Genomic DNA, 15,149 nt, shown 5'->3' on the forward strand with positions numbered 1-15,149 from the left:
TGCGTGTTTCCTTTTCTCTTTTGACATTATTGCATATATATATATCGATACCTTAAATCCAAAACCTCTTATCTCGAATTTTTTACCAATTTGACTTTTTATTATGATAGTATTTTTATGCATCAAATTTTTTGAAATAATCCCAAAGAAAACTTACTTATTAATAGCTTAAAATTATTTTAAATTCAAAGTTTGACAAATTAATTGGGATATGCTATAAGCAGTTTTTAATGTCTCCTGTAAAATTAAATTTTTTTAGTTATGATTTTGGATTTGAAGGTATCGATATGTACGTGTGTGCGCGACCGCGCATATGTCACATATAAATGATAGGCTAATGTTTGCCAGATAAGTTCAATATTATCAATTTTATAAAATAAACGTGTGATTTTCTTAATTTTTTTTATCGCGTAAAGAAGATAATTTATGTTTTATTACAATAGTTATGTTACAGTCATTCTTAAAAATAGTTTAGCATGGCTCATAATTCAAAAAACGAACAAAGCATTGTCACAGCTTGGACACCGGATTTGTTCGGTCCTATTTTTAAGAAGGAAAGTTTGACATTAAAAGAGGTTAGATAGAAATTACTTATGAAGTGATATTTTTTCTCAATTACGTGCTTTTATAAGTAATTAACTTTATATAACAATCGTAATTTGGTTTTAGGTATTGAATTTGCGCAATGTAGATGAACAGATTCATCTTATGGCGACTTTTGTCCCTGACGAGCTAATATACAAAACTGATCTGTTGGAGAAAAGTTTTCATAGTTTTCAAGCTACTTTAATGTATTTAAATATTCCGGGTTAGTTGTAATATCCTCAGGAAAATTTTGAACATCCTTTTGCCACGAAATAAACTGAAATATTTTTTTAATACCGTACAATTAATAACAGATTTCTTATCGTTGTTTAAAAAATACTTTTATGGCAAAAACGGAGGAAGTCTAGACTTAACTGCATTGTTAAATAATTACATCCACATCATGGTCAACCAGATATACTGCAGTGATGGAGATGTACTGAAGTTTTCAGGTAAGAATGATTAGGAAATATATAGATTGAATCTTTATATTCTCGAAGTTCTTTATTTTTCCGGGACTTATTTTTCGCGCGATTAAAAAATTCTCTATTCTTTCCTTCTCCTCTTACGTTGTAACTTGCATTACATCAACTTTCCTAACTATGTGATTATATTTATTTCTTTCTTTATAAAAATTTATATTAAAGTGAATAATAAATCGAAAACAGTTGACGGGATATTAGCGATGTGGAAAGTACACGATGGCGAATTCATGTTTAATGTTGTGCAAAAAGTAATCGTACATGCGATGGATATACAAAACTGTATAGCAGCTTTGAAAAAGGATCATGAAACTTCTAAAGGTATTTATTACAACAATTCAAAATATTAATTCAAGTAAAATAAAATTTTCAACAAATAAACTGAAATAAAACTACATGATTAAACTTGAAACTGAACTTGTAGTAAGTTTAAAGGAAATAAATACATTTTATTTAATCTTTTATATATAAAGAGTAGACTCTTACACATAAAAAAATATATATCTTATTTTAACATTATCACAAATTTTTTAACAGTGAACATAACGATTTCGGCTGGAGAAGTAATGTTCTCCATAATTGGTAGCGAGGAAACTCGTCATTTTGTGATGTCTGGTTTGCCGATTGAAGAGTTAAAACATGCCAAGAAAATTTCCATGCCAGGTGATTTGGTATTATCATTGAGCGCATGGCAACATTGTTCACCGAGTCAATACGAATATGTCATCAAAGACGCAAATAACATCAAGGTACAATTTAGTTACAATTCTTTAGTTTAGTTTTTTATTGCAGAAAGTAACATTTAGTAGCTTACTGGCCATTGCTTATTCATCACGTGTATTCATATCGAAGAAAGATTAAGAATTGAAAATTCAATTATTTACATTCGACATTTATGTTTATTGAAATTTCTCAATTTCTACATAATAAAATTCAATTCTAGATATTAAAACTGTTAAAACTGTCGGAGACAAAATTAATTACACCGATGTCCTTAAATGACTCAGTTGACAATCAGGTTCACATTAATTCAGATCATAAAACATTTATAAACAGAAAACTTGTAACAAATTCTATCAAACCATCAATATTTGATAGGAAACGCGCACTATCTATTAATAGCAAAGCGTATTCCGAAATATCATTTGCTAAAAAAGTGCAACAGCAAGTTCCTACAGGTAAAATAAACGTACGGTTTGTTTCATATCTCACTAATTTATTCGTTTTTTATATTGTTCGAAACGATATAAAAATATGCTGTTCTACATGAAATATATCCAACAGCAATTTCTACGATAGCAGCGACGAATCCGAATTTTGGCACATTGTTAAAAAGCTACTTGATAAAACCCGTGGTCCAGCAGGTACTGTTTGTCGTAAACTATCATATTTTACTTGTGATAGAAAAGAATCTATGAACTGTATTTTAGAATTATTTGATAAATAGTTTTTATTTCTCATAGATTGAAAAGAATGAATCATTAAAACATTTGGCGGATGTCAGACGAATTACCGTAATGTTTCTCGATATTATTCCCAATAAATGTTCCGAGAATGAATTAATCCGTTTGACCGATAAATGCTTTCTACTTTTGCACAGGTATATCGCTGATGTCAATTACAGCTAACAAATATTATTCTAAAAATTATTATTGCATCTGTGATTATGATAAATTGCAAATAGCATTAATTTTACTTTGAAAGTAATTTTATATTTAACTTGTATATAAAAGTGAAAAGATTTGTGAGATAATATATATCTTAAACATTTATCGTTTTACTTCTAATTAACATATTGCTGTTTTTAGCAATTAAAATTATCATATTGTTTGGCATGATAACAGAATGACTTTTTATAATATTTATATAGCATAGTCACGCAATATGCAGGTTGCATTAATATGGTAAACCTGCACGATAGCAATATCTTTTTCTCCATCGTATTTGGAATACATCAATCTAACGATGAAGATCAATTTAAGATCGATGAAACTTGTAAAAACGGAATTATTTGCGCGATGCATGTACTGCAAGCAGTAAGAAATATTGTTGGAATTCGAAGCGCATTTGTCGGCGTTTCGACAGGTATATAATACATACATAAATGACCTTCTGTTATAAATCTATTATATCTTACATTGAATTATGTAAAGGATCTCTCTGAAAAGAATTACGATTGTCATAAAAGTACTTTATTTATGTTAAGAATTTCAAAAACGTAATTCTCAACCTATAACTCATTCGTTGTGTTTCAATATCACAATAACAATATATATGTGATAATTACGTATCCACTTTGTCAACTTAATTTTAGGAATGGCTTACTGTGGCGTGATCGGACACATCGCTAGAAAATATTATGCGATTATCGGACCACCTGTGAATAAAGCCATCAAATTAATGGATATTTCTTACAATAAGGTAATTAGCAGCTTGATTATTATTACATATCTATATTTAAATTAAATTACGATTTGTTCAAGATACTCATAATTATCTTGCCTTATAAAATTTTGTTTATTAAAAATAATTTTTATAACACTTTGAAGTATTTATAATAAATTTAGCGATATACACGGTATGTTTGAAAAATAACAAAGTTGACACTATGTCAATTTAAACACTGATCTTTCTTTTGACATAACTTATGTTTAAAATTATTCGTATCACTCAAAGCATATCTCTTCAGCATCAGTACAGCATTGAGTTCGGTCGATCAATGCCTGAATTACAATTTTATAGACGAATAAAAACGTAATTATGTTAATTGTGGCAATATAAATATTTCTTCACATATTTATGATTAAAATCACAATTGTTACTACAAAATTTTTGCAGATTTCTTGTGACTATGATACGGTGTTGCATAGCCATTTGAACAAGAATCAATTTCGCTCTAGAGGCATGAGAACATGGAATCAATTGGAAAAATATCACGTCTACGAATATCTTGGCGATATGCCGTGAGTATTTTGATTTGTCTTTTTCATTTTCTAATCACATTATGTTGATAATCGCATCCGGTGGCTTACGTTCGGTGTGGTGTAGCCGGAATGCTGTGGACGTGCACGAGAGTGTTTATTCGAGATTTGGCTGCGGAAAAAGTTTTCATCAGTTTTCTTCAGAGAGTGATTGACTTGTGTGTGTGTGTGTGTGTGTGTGTGTGTGTGTGTGTGTGTGTGTGTGTGTGTGTGTGTGTGTGTGTGTGTGTGTGTGTGTGTGTGAATGACAGTCATCTATTTTAATTTAAAAATTTAATAATTCTATCAATTTGACTTACTTTTCGATCTTCAATCGTCGGGTATGTAAATTATGTATTTCGTTCACTTATGATGGTCGACTAGGATAAGAAAAGATTTCGACGCAACCTTGTCACTGGACTACTGTTATCCTATTTTGGGTAGGATGCAAGAATTGGAATGCTTTAACGATATTTTAGACGAAATTGGAGTAGCAAATCGGCATTATTCTGGATTGTTAATCGAGGTTTGATCCTTCGAATTCATATAATGTAGTCATTATCAACGATTTATAATAATTAATTGCTCTAATGTATAATTTTATGATAGTATAATTATCAAAAATCATAGTATCTTTCCATATAAATATAATTTTATTGTTTTAAAAACAATAAATTCTAATTTCTACAACTTTATTGTTTCATATGGCTGCACTTATTATTACATTTGTTTTGCCTTATAAAATTAATTGTTTGTTTAGGGTAGAGAAAGATCAGGAAAATCAAGACTTTTAGATTCTTTTGCCATGAGTGTTTGTAACAGACAAATACAACTAATCAAACTTTCCCTTCATGTGACATATGCGGACAAGGCTTATGCAGTTATATATCACATTATTCTGCAGGCACGAAATGTTTGATTTATTTTTTAATCAGTAAACTTGTAAAAATGGGGATAAAAAATTAATAGGAATTTTTTCTTTAAACTTACATAAATTTTTAATTTTTGAAATATATTTAAATATTTGTCTACATTTTTTATACTATTTATCTTAATTTTTCAATTTATTTAAATATTAAAATCGTTTAATGTTAGTATATGCAAAATTTAAAAAAATCAAATATCCTCCGATTTTTAAAATAAGAGATCCAATTTTTGTAATCACAATAAATCTTCATGAATTTTTAAATTCTATTTAGTGTTTTGCGACAGAGAGATAAATTATTTCATCAATCAATAATATCAAACCTCTGTCAAATCAATAAATCAAATTTTCTCATCGTAGCTATTTCAAGCCGATGATAGTGACACGGTCGAAGAACGTCAAAAAGCATTACTTCTCAAATTAGGCGATGTTCTTGCTTTAGAAGACTTCTGCTATCTTAATACCTTGCTGAGAGTTCGTTTTCCACTTTCTCACACCTACTGCTCGGACTCTGAGTGGCAACGTCACGTGAAAACTATTAATATTTTCAAAACAATACTCAAGCAGGTAATACCATTATATATTGTTATTATCTCAAATTAACGAGATTTAAGATGTTGTCTTTAAACGATTTATGCCTCGAAACATAATTATTTATTATAGCTGAAAACTAAAATCTGTATTTTGCTCGACGACGTTCAGCATATAGACTATACATCCTGGCAATTTTTGTCATCCGCTCTTGACAATGATAATGTCATGGTGGCGATGACGATGTTAAAGATAAATTCCGGGGAAGATTTATCTCAGGCAAAAACGGACATTTGCAAAGACAGTAGGATAAAGCAACGTATATTGCTCGGCCTTAATGTAGATCTGCTTCCGGCACTCACGTGTCAGTTTTTAAATGTTCTCGCTATACCCAGAACATTAAGCAGGTACTGCTACCTCTTGTTTTTATACAGCTAACGTGCTACGATAATACATTATATTTGCAGTTTGGAATTTTGCGTTAGAGTGTAAGCAAAATTTGGAATTAATTCAGTGTAGCTTCGAAGTTTCCTTAAATGAGAATACAATTTTTGTTAGGGTTTTACAGAAACGTAAAGACGGTTACATTGGATGGTGCGAGTTGTACTTAACGTTACTTCTTCAGAATAACAGTTTGGCTTTCATCGAGATATCGCCTAACGAGGCGAAACAGCACGATCTCATTTTTCCAGACGCCTCTTTGGTAACGAAGCTGCCGATTGATTTAACACCGGAAGAACTTGCGCCACCTTCCACCTGGTCACAGATGAGCCATTTGAACGTCTGTGTCATGAGCGGCAATTATTTCAAAATGTTCGACACAAATCGCAGTCTAAAAGGCAAATTTTGGCATCTCGTTGACACGTTAATGGAACACATACTTACATGCAGCGCTAGTTCTTGAGAAATTTCATCTCATTACTTTTCTCAGACACCTCGCGGCTTTTGCAATCGTGGCGAACATGTGAAATAAGTCTTCTATTTAATTTTGTAATCGAAAATTTTATTTGATACAGAATTGGTAAGGGAAATCTACAACGGAATGAATCCGTATGAGCAAAGTTTAATTACTTGTGCTGCTACATTAGGCTTGGTATTTAAGCGAAATGCGCTACAAAATGTAATGCTCAATGAAATTCCACCGCACACCACTAACGGTGAATTTTTCAAAGTGATTTTAATTACATATAGCTTGAATTGCACATTGTATAAATTTTATATAAATTTGCAGCCATTTCACAGATGTTCCGAATACGTATATTAGAATGCGCTGCACTTCAGCGACGAGACTTTCGCACTGACATTCTTATCTTTTGTATAGATAAGAAGCGAAGCACGTTTTCTGATATGCACCATTTGCAGTTTTGCCATTGCAATCTTTCACAACGTCAGTTTAACTAAAAATTAATATTTAACATATCTTAAAAAAAAGGCATTTTATAAAATTATTAGCAAAAAAGCCGAGTGGATATTGTAAAAAAATTACGAAAACGGAAAGAAATTGCAATAAAATTAGAGCTGAGATTTAGCTTACAGTCGATTTTCTAAATAATCGCTCATTGTTAACACTACATTTTTATTTTAGAATCTGCTCCTGGTCAATGTAAGATATTGGAGTTCAAATATACTTTATTTTACAACTTAATATATGACATGCAATCAAATGAGGAAAGGAAAGAGCATCACGCGAGAGCAGTTAGAATATACAGCCGGGATGCTCAAAAATGCAATTGCTGCGATGGCGGTAGATTTTTGAGAATTCCCAGCAAGGATATAATAGTGGAGGTTAAATAATTATGAAGAACAATTAAAATGTCCAAAATATTTTCACGAAAAGATTAAACATCTTTTGATTGATTAATTTTTTTAAATAAATTCAACAATAACAAAAGATTTATTTAGATCTGGCGAATTTGAATCTTTATTGACATTTGCGACAAGAAAAAGAAGAAAGGATGAGAGAGAGAGAGATAAGATATTTTTTTTTTCAGAAAGAAGATAGCGTAGAAATTTCCCAAATATCAATGGGTCGTAAGCGAACATATATCGGAGATCAAAATGATAAATCGAGTAAAAGACGAAGTATATTTTTTGCGAGAAGAATTGTCGCGGCGAAGAAACAAGAACCTACTGTTACTCGTAGAGTATCCATCATGCCAACACATCTGGATAACGCAGAAGAAAAAGGTTGCGCAGCACGCTATCATAATCCATTTACTGCTTCAAAATTCATCATTTTATTATATATTTTTACAATAGTTTCGAAAAATCAAGGAAGTAAAGAAAGCATAACAAGTGAGTCGCTAAAATTTTGGAAACGACAAACGAGCATTGCTCCGAAAGCGACGGAAGAACCTTTAAGTCATTTAGAAGAATTTAGCCACATCGATTATCGTGATTGTCAATGCGACAGTATCATTAGTTATCTTTTTTGGAAATTGCACAAGCATATTGAGCAGAGTGGTAAAATTATAAGTTTTATTACTGTGAATTAAAATACGAAGATAGAAAATACAAACGCAATAAAACAAAAAGAAAAATTTATTACAGAATTGGGAAGAAACATTATTAATATATACATTTCTCAATATTATCATTATAAAAGAAACAGATCTTGAGATGATCTTTGTAGAAAAGTAACTAAATGTATATATTAAGAATATTTTTACTTGATTTTGTAATAAATAAATATTTTCCTTCAATTTATATTGCATTTGTATCTTTAATTTCTAGACTACCGTCGTATTATTCACTTTTAGACATAATTCTATGCCAGGAAACACGCTATAATTATGAATATTGATTTAGGAGATACTGATGAAGTGATTAATTTTCTTTTGGAGTACAGTAGCGGACTGATACAAACTGCGCAATCACTTTACGCCGTCAAACTTCTTTTAATTGCCGCTGAAAAAAACGAGGCTGCCGAAACGAGCGCGCGAATAGGTGATCACGAGAACATTATCACGAATAAAGGAATCATTCTAGCTCTAACAGGTATATATTTGCAGATTATTTCGTATTGTTTATTTCTAGAGCGCAAAGGAGTTTCTGAAATTTTATATAAGCAAGTTTATATAAGAAGTTTTAGTTGATATGCATTTGTTTTGACGTATTTTCTTCAATTTAAACCATACTTTTTTCTTTATTCCGCTATTGAAATTATCAGAACAACAATGTATCTCTTGGATAAATAAATAAGTTTTTGTTTTATTTTTCTTTTCTTCTCTCTCCCTCTTCTTGTTGTTCGATTCACGCATTGTATTTTGATACACGGGCATTGGAATTTTGATCAATAATAAAGTTTGAAATTTAAGCTGGAATGCGTGACGTCATATTTTGATACTGTGACTGAGAAATTTCAATCTTCGCGAGTGAGGAAAATTGCGAAGTAGTATAAATAGGAAAGATAACTCCGAGGTCAGTGTTGGTCAGTATGTTGGTTGTCAGGTTGTCGAACGGACGCGAATGTACGCTATTGGGAGATTGCTTGATGGATTTTGTACATGTGTGTGATGTATGTGTGTTATAATATTAAATATATTTTACTTTATGCTATCGATTGGATAGACAGTGATTTTTGTATGTAAATCAGTTAATGTTGAGCGTTTGGATGTCTAAATGTGAGTGATTTGTTGTATGTATGTGTGTGTGTTATTTTAAATTAATAGTGCGCGCGACACACATTCACACAAACAAGAAAATTATTCACATTCAGACACACAATATTAATCGATCCACGCCGAAGAACAAATATATTTAATATTGCAGCAATTATATTTTGTATCTCTTTTCTTTCATTCGACATTTGGAATGTCGTTATTATATCGTTAAGAATTAATCATATCTTTTTCAGGCGATGCATACAGTGAACTGGGAAATTACGCGGAGGCTAAAAAGTGTTATACAGAGGCAATGAAATTGCGAGGTACTCCACCCAAAACGAACAAAGCCGCCTGTTATAACATAAAATTGAAAATGTATTACAGATTGCAAAATCTTCCTCGTTATACGGTTAATAATAGGCCGAGACAACTCGCTGTGAAAAATTTGGAACTTGCGTCATACATGCGGCGAGTTTGCGTTATGTACCTGGTAAATTTATTCGATCGATTTAGTAGATTAATAACGTAATTTATCAGATTGATTCAGAAAATGTGTCGTCTTTGTATAGTAAGACAAAAAAATCCAAATAAAGATACATATTACATAATTTTCAAGTATTTTTCTTAATAAAAAAGACGGCAGATTATTTGCATCAATACAGAGTATTTCATATTACACTATTTTATTTATGTATTTCTTTATCTTTTTAAAATATACTTTTTTTTAAATATAAGCCAAAAGATTAATAAATAATGTTTGAATTATAAATGCTTTTACTTCCTTTGAAAGCAATTGAGTTTCACAACAAAACAAGATAATTTTTTTCTCGGTACAATTTTAAATGGATTTTATCTAAACGTAATTTTAATTAAATATGAATTACAGAGACATTCAATATATCCAAAATTATTGACTAAGTATTGATAAAATTTTAAGATAAATCGAGATACGATAAATTCCATAATTTGTAGATGGAAGACAAATTAAAGATAGCGCAGTTATTTGCCTTGAGAAGTTTCAAGCTCGCATTTTTATATTTCGACAGTTTTCTAGAGAAAGGCAAAATATATCTCGTGACGGTTCGAGTGTTGCATCGTACTAAAAATATTAAGTTGATACGACATATTGAGAGATCGATGCTGACTGTAATAAACAAAAAATTCAACTGGAATGACGTTGAAGAACTAGTAATGGTGGCCAATATCTATCTAACAATGTATCAAATTAGGTATAATTTAACGCTTCAAAATTTGTACAAAAAATCGTATTCTGACTTAATCTATCTGAATACGTGAAAACAGAGCATTAAGAGGTGAATTAGAAGAAGCTGTAGATATGGGCGTCAAAGTGCTGAAAATATGCGGAGCGTTCCATCATGATAAAGTGATGCTAAATATTATGCCGTCGTTAATTCAGATAATGGTATTGTTTTAAATTTTAACATAAATTAAATTATATAAAGTAATTTAAATATTGATTTATATTAATTAATCAATCTTTTATGTCGATTAGTATATGCTTTTCCGTTTTATACATGCTTCATTCTTTTCCGTCCGATAATTTAATCAGCTATGGACCAAACGTATTAACGAGGCTGTCGATCTGATGCGAGAGTTGTACTTTCTAGCAGAGGACGACGTAGACTTGTCATCCAAGACATGGTATTACGCTCTTTCTTTAGAATTCATACTGGACGCGGGAATAGTACTGGAATCATATCAGACGTCTTATAACTATTATATGAATATAGGTAAGAAACGCAGCTTTCTAAGTACGTGTTAGAATTTCTAAAGAATTATTTATGAGATGTGTTTTGTATGCGAAGCTATGCGTAAAACCGTTTAAATGCTTAAATATGATTATGCAGTTCATAAGTCGAAATCATACGTATGGCGTGATCCAGAAAGTTTGTACCGTTTATCGATATGCCTGGGTATATATCAACTTAGAATGTGAGCACTCAATAACTCTCCTATTCCGCTTTTATCGTGCAGAAGTAAAAAAACTATATTCAATGAAAAGTTGTGTTTGGATTGTATCGCGTAGTTCGAAAATAACTTTTAATTTCGAACTATTTATTTCTCTTTTTTTATCTTTGCACGATTAAAAATGATGTCTAAGGTATTATTTGATATATCACGATTTAATTGTTGCTAATTGAAAGATGCAATAATATAGGGGATATACCGTTACGGTTAATGCATTTGAGCACAGAACGGAAGAATACACGAAGGATATTAGCTGGGATCACTTTTCCCGAATTTTCTCTTGTAGTAAAGTATGTCGGTAAAGTTTTGAGCTTTTACATTTTTTTTTTTTTTGTTATATATATATGATTTGAGAGACAATTCTATTATGGAGTGTAAAAAAACTTTACGCCTTAAAATGCATCATTTACAGAGGCTTGAATATTATTTGTTAACATTGCTGCGTCACATTAATATAAAGCATTCAAATCAGCTGCTCGATCTGATTGAAGATATTTACAAAGTTATCAAATGTCTGAAGAACGTTTCTAATAAGACAATGATTGTAAAACCGCATTTCTATCTGCTGATGGCATACTTGAATGTTCTTCGAGGTCGCAAATCGACTACGCAACACTATTTGCATGAAGCGCAGAAATTCGCGACCTCGCAAGGAAACAAACTGATAATGGCATGGATCATGCAGAATAGAAGGGTAAGCTTGATTTCAAATCTCCTTTATTCAGCTAGTAAAATAGGATAAAATTAATTAAACCTTTAATTTAATTACTTAATGGTTTTGCAATGGCGGTATATAATTGACAACTAATAAACAATTCGCAAATTTCTGATTATGCAGACGTGGAAAAAGAAAATTTATAATAATATGGCGCGATACTGGTTGGAATACATTGGATCCGCAGATATTGTGGCTTGGCAGTACATTCGTGACTTTAACATCGACATCTGGTCCACTATTCTTTATTCTTTACCGACGCCTGATTCATATTTATAGCCGAAAATACGAAAATATATCTTATCTATTATCATATCGTTATCACTATATGCCGATCTGTTGCAATGTCTAGTTTTCAAACAATGATTAACTTTATGGATGTTGGTTGAAAAGCGAAAATAAATATTATAGCGAAATATTTATTTATTAAAGGCATATTACATTTCTACGAGAATAAACACGACGATCCCCTCGTGCGCATGATATTTTATCAAGATGAAATCTTCTCAGTTCTTTCCTTTTTTTTTTCCAATGATCTCCGAGCGTGAAGAATCTCGATCGCAACGAAATCGTCGCAAGTCTGCTTAAATACGATGATCTCCGGCAGTTACACTTAAATCTCGACGATTAATTATTACGTATTGCGATTTAATTAATTGCTCTATTTGGCCGAATTTGGCCGAGTACGCCAAGGATGTTTACGGTATTCGAGATAGAAAGGAAGAAAGAGAAAAGAAGAATTATGAAAAAGAAAAAATGAAGGGAGAACACAAGAAAAGCGGAAAGAAAGACGTGCTGCTCGATCGATTAAATTTTTCGATCAATTTTCTTTCCGACTTTTAAAGAGACAGACGAAAGAAAGTAAAGTAAGTTTTAATTATTCTCCGTACGACCTTACACGCGCGATCTTATTGCTATATAATATTTAATTTTAATTAAATAAATTTAATTTTAATTAAATAAATTTAATTTTAATAAGTTTAATTCCGTAACCTATACGCCTGTGTATTGTTCTCCAATTCAAACCACTTTGTTTCCTACATCGACTAACATCGACACTATTGTGACAACATTAGCCGAGTCACGATTAATAATTATAAGAAATTGACAAAATTTTCATTAAACAAATAGTTCACATAAACTGCTTCTTTATGTGTTAAATATTTTTTTTCTTTTTGCTTTTCTAATCAATTGAATATGGCTCTGTATCACAGAAAAAAATTACTATTATTACTATCATCAATTATCATTATTAATTAATATTACTATCATTTTCATTGTAATTAATACTATTCTCTAGGTTATAGAAAATACATATTGTTTTTTAAAATCCTTTACTTAAGGTGCTTGCTAATAATGTTCGGTCGTAGATGTTTTTGCGTTTCAATGATTTTTCGAGAATTGAAGTGCGTATTTTGTATAGCTAGATAATAATCGTAGCCGATCGAATTCACAAATATAAAACAGATCCCGTCTATCGGGTTTCTGCTTGGTTACAATATATAACGATATCTTGGCGAATATATAACGATATCTTAATTATTTCGAATAATGATCTGGCGTAAAGGAGAATTTTCTATTCTTTTCAATATAAAAAAGGACTTGCATCGACGTACTCGGCCCGAATTTGTCCGCTGGACACGCGCGTGTAATACTTGAAATTACTTATCCGAACAGAAGAGTGTCTCCCTTCGCGCGCTATCGCATTTCTAAACAACTCAAAAGTCCAAAAAATGTATATAAAAAAATGTCTAAAAGGTGCGTTAAGCACGTCTGACAGATTTGAGTGTTTTTTAAATACTTAAAAGATAGCTGTGAAATATTAGTATACCTTTCAGATGTCCAAGAAACTTTCGTAATATTTAGGGACTCTTTTAGATCTCTGGCATCTTTTAGACGTTTGCGTTGTTCAAATTTGCTGCTCGTTCGACGGGATATTTCCCGATCGCAACGATGATTGAAGCTTTCTTCTACACGGTTCATTCATGGGCGTCGACTTCGTTGTCGATGCGACTGCTACGTATACCGGTCTTGCCTGTCCAGGGATAAATATCCGGGCATGCTTGACAAGTCTTCATGTATCTCACGCCGCTCTTGTGCCAAAGATTACAGACTTTCGCATTGTTGCATCTCTTGGGTCGATCCTGCGTACATATTCACGTGATGTGACAAAATACTTAAGCTGTAAGATATTGCGCATAAGAATGAATTTTTTCTCTCAAACATCATCGTTATTATTAAAAAAAGATTTTCAAAATCGCAAAATTAATTAATATAATTTGAATAATTGGTTTCAAGAATAATATTTAACTATTTTGTAATAGCAATTATCTCACATACTTTAATTAATTGAAGAATTGAGCAAATTATTTGTAAAATACGAAAGAAAGTCAGCTTTCTTGCATTCAATTTATTTTGAATTCTATGCATTCAGTATTTTTTTAATTCTCTTCTAAAAATTTTTTTTTGGTTTTTTCCTTTCGTATTAAAGTCTTATTCTAAAAGTAGAGTTAACAAGAAGTCTTACAGGATAATGGCATCCAAAAGGTTCGAACGTGCTCAAAAGAGACAGTGGTGTCGGGTTCCTGATCCATTGTAATGCCTGCCAATTGGTGATTATCCATACGTCGTCCATCGCGACGATGGTATCAAGAAATGATATAAAGCCCTCTTTATGATGCGGTTGTGTAAACCATGCGGCATGATAGAACAGACCGAAGGGCGCCCTAGAAAATGCAATCAAATTTCGTATTTTTTTCAAAACAGGTCAATTTCTCGCGCCCTATCGAACTCACGAGCATCTTTCATCAATCAATAATTAATGTATCTCAATTAAAAAAATTTGTTAAATGTCATATGTCGTTTTATACAAGCGACGAGATTTAAAAGTAAAATTAAAAAGAAAGAGAAACATCGAGATGTGGATGTTCACGATTCATCGATTGTTGTTCTCTGAACAATTGCGTTCGTGGATGCAAACTAATTTACTAACCTGTTAGTCGTGTAATGCCGCTCGAAGTTCTTAATAAGCATCTTGTATACGCCGTCCGGAGTCGGTGGGTTACTGCAGGCATCTCCCATGGAGCATCTACCTCCATTGAGATCTTGCCACATTACCATAGGAACTTCCCACAATCCCGGATAGGATCTCGTGGGACAGGGTGGTATCATGCAGTCGTGGAACAGCTTGTAGTCCAATGTATATGGCCAGCTAGGTGGTCGGTTCTCATAAATGGGCATGGACGAATCGTACGTGAAGTTCGTGTCCCAGAGCATTTTGAACATATTGTTTCCTCCGACCTACGCCACGGGAGTAATGCTTAGTAGATTCTTACGTGGCGATTAATTAAGTGCAAT

General features: G+C 31.8%; 3 protein-coding genes across 6 annotated transcripts in view; 2 read left to right on the forward strand and 1 right to left on the reverse strand.

Annotated features, from left to right (window-relative positions):
* Nucleotides 1-147: 147 nt before the first annotated feature.
* LOC105675666 (adenylate cyclase type 10-like) lies at nucleotides 148-6,387 on the forward strand. The gene is made up of 16 exons (XM_067359969.1): nucleotides 148-575; nucleotides 670-808; nucleotides 900-1,037; nucleotides 1,254-1,388; nucleotides 1,605-1,816; nucleotides 2,011-2,245; nucleotides 2,352-2,431; nucleotides 2,531-2,667; nucleotides 2,938-3,152; nucleotides 3,382-3,488; nucleotides 3,906-4,030; nucleotides 4,412-4,553; nucleotides 4,788-4,931; nucleotides 5,313-5,519; nucleotides 5,616-5,890; nucleotides 6,042-6,387. Exons 1-16 carry the CDS (start codon nucleotides 477-479, stop codon nucleotides 6,385-6,387), a joined length of 2,736 nt encoding a protein of 911 aa, XP_067216070.1. The 5' UTR covers nucleotides 148-476.
* Nucleotides 6,388-6,503: 116 nt separating this feature from the next.
* On the forward strand, nucleotides 6,504-12,105 carry LOC137001305 (adenylate cyclase type 10-like). Of its 3 annotated transcripts, XM_067359972.1 has the most exons (14): nucleotides 6,504-6,640; nucleotides 6,715-6,870; nucleotides 7,069-7,268; nucleotides 7,475-7,670; nucleotides 7,743-7,946; nucleotides 8,292-8,480; nucleotides 9,340-9,578; nucleotides 10,061-10,317; nucleotides 10,391-10,511; nucleotides 10,659-10,839; nucleotides 10,957-11,041; nucleotides 11,268-11,367; nucleotides 11,490-11,771; nucleotides 11,916-12,105. In XM_067359972.1, the coding sequence occupies exons 1-14, from the start codon at nucleotides 6,526-6,528 to the stop codon at nucleotides 12,069-12,071; spliced, it is 2,481 nt and encodes an 826-aa protein (XP_067216073.1). In that variant the 5' UTR covers nucleotides 6,504-6,525; the 3' UTR covers nucleotides 12,072-12,105. The 3 variants fall into 3 exon arrangements, with proteins under 3 accessions (XP_067216073.1, XP_067216072.1, XP_067216074.1); XM_067359971.1 differs by having other exon boundaries at nucleotides 7,475-7,946; XM_067359973.1 differs by lacking the exon at nucleotides 6,715-6,870 and having other exon boundaries at nucleotides 6,508-6,640; nucleotides 7,475-7,946.
* Nucleotides 12,106-12,287: 182 nt separating this feature from the next.
* The window catches only part of Cda5 (Chitin deacetylase-like 5), a 43,439-nt gene continuing 40,577 nt past the window's right edge, over nucleotides 12,288-15,149 (reverse strand). For both annotated transcript variants that reach the window (XM_012373236.2, XM_067359974.1), the window contains 3 exons: nucleotides 14,785-15,092; nucleotides 14,320-14,518; nucleotides 12,288-13,936 (listed from right to left, as the gene is read on the reverse strand). In XM_012373236.2, coding sequence (XP_012228659.1) covers nucleotides 13,772-13,936; nucleotides 14,320-14,518; nucleotides 14,785-15,092 — 672 coding nt within the window. In that variant the 3' untranslated portion in view covers nucleotides 12,288-13,771. The remainder of the gene's footprint in view (nucleotides 13,937-14,319; nucleotides 14,519-14,784; nucleotides 15,093-15,149) is intronic.

This window comes from Linepithema humile, chromosome 7 (genome assembly GCF_040581485.1).
Source record: "Linepithema humile isolate Giens D197 chromosome 7, Lhum_UNIL_v1.0, whole genome shotgun sequence".
NCBI classification, from domain to species: domain Eukaryota; kingdom Metazoa; phylum Arthropoda; class Insecta; order Hymenoptera; family Formicidae; genus Linepithema; species Linepithema humile.